At 39.1% G+C, this 962-nt stretch overlaps 1 protein-coding gene across 1 annotated transcript; it reads right to left on the bottom strand.

The window, feature by feature from the left end:
* Nucleotides 1-456: 456 nt before the first annotated feature.
* On the bottom strand, nt 457-894 carry AC631_05992 (uncharacterized protein; the record flags this gene model as incomplete). Its single annotated transcript, XM_015614821.1, has 1 exon — nt 457-894. A coding segment is annotated over one exon (438 nt), but the record flags the coding sequence as incomplete, so codon positions are not given.
* Between the last annotated feature and the right edge of the window lie 68 nt (nt 895-962).

Here is a 962-nt window from a genome sequence, read left to right as displayed (position 1 = left end):
CATGCCATAGTACCCTTCTTTTTCCGGTATCTCCAAACACATCAAACTATTCTCTTCCCATAATCGACTAGAGTAATAGTATAATTTGACAAAAACTGGCGATGGAAGTCTCAAATTAGGATAAAACTCCGTGGAATCGTATATAACTCGACAATATGTGTTGCCGTCAATGGAATCAAAGTTATCACTCAAGTCATTTTCTCTTATTGAGTCTAGTCTTGTCGAAGATCCAGATTGGTCTCTAGGACGAACGTTAAAAAATGGATCCAGCCCTCCAATACGTTTTATGTCCATGTTGCTAGCAACATTAAAAATATCCTTCAACCTGGCCATTGTATCCGCTGCGTCACCAACACCCTATAAAAAAATCCTGCTATAGCCGACCTCAAAGTAATACCATCCTTCACAGTTTCTGATCATTAATGATGTAGTAATTTATAATCATTTCCCCATCCACTATTTCATACTTGAAGAATCCTGAGAATGTTTGGTGGTCTGATATAAGAATCCTGTCAGTTCCACAGAGAAAAGCCTCGTATATTTGCTTAGAACCAAGGCAAATAGTACTCTAGGCGACCACTCCCTATCTGGAAAGAAGCTCCCAATGGAATGCAGCCTCAATCTTCTTCGGTTCAGAATAGCTGTTTTGAACTCTTCGAAGCCTTGCATCATTTTATAGACTCCTGTTTTGTACTCACCTATCCTGAAAACAATCTCGGGATATTGCGTATTTAAATCCGACTTAGTTAACATGTGAATGATATCAGGTTGCATCGCTCTTTTTCCATCTAATGGTGATTTTACAAACGATGGACTGCAAAAATGATTGGTTATATTACCAATATCACGATAAAGATGATCGATTGTCCTTGCTATTTCTTCATTAAAGTATCGCTGGATAGCGTGTTCCACATGCATTGCATCTCCCAGTGGATAGCGGTAGTCTTCTGTTATGAGTCGCC

The sequence above is a fragment of the Debaryomyces fabryi genome (assembly GCF_001447935.2).
Source record: "Debaryomyces fabryi strain CBS 789 chromosome Unknown contig00419, whole genome shotgun sequence".
Classification (NCBI taxonomy): Eukaryota; Fungi; Ascomycota; class Pichiomycetes; order Serinales; family Debaryomycetaceae; genus Debaryomyces; species Debaryomyces fabryi.
Note: the sequence above shows the minus strand (reverse complement) of the source record. Positions and strands in the feature narration are given on the sequence as shown.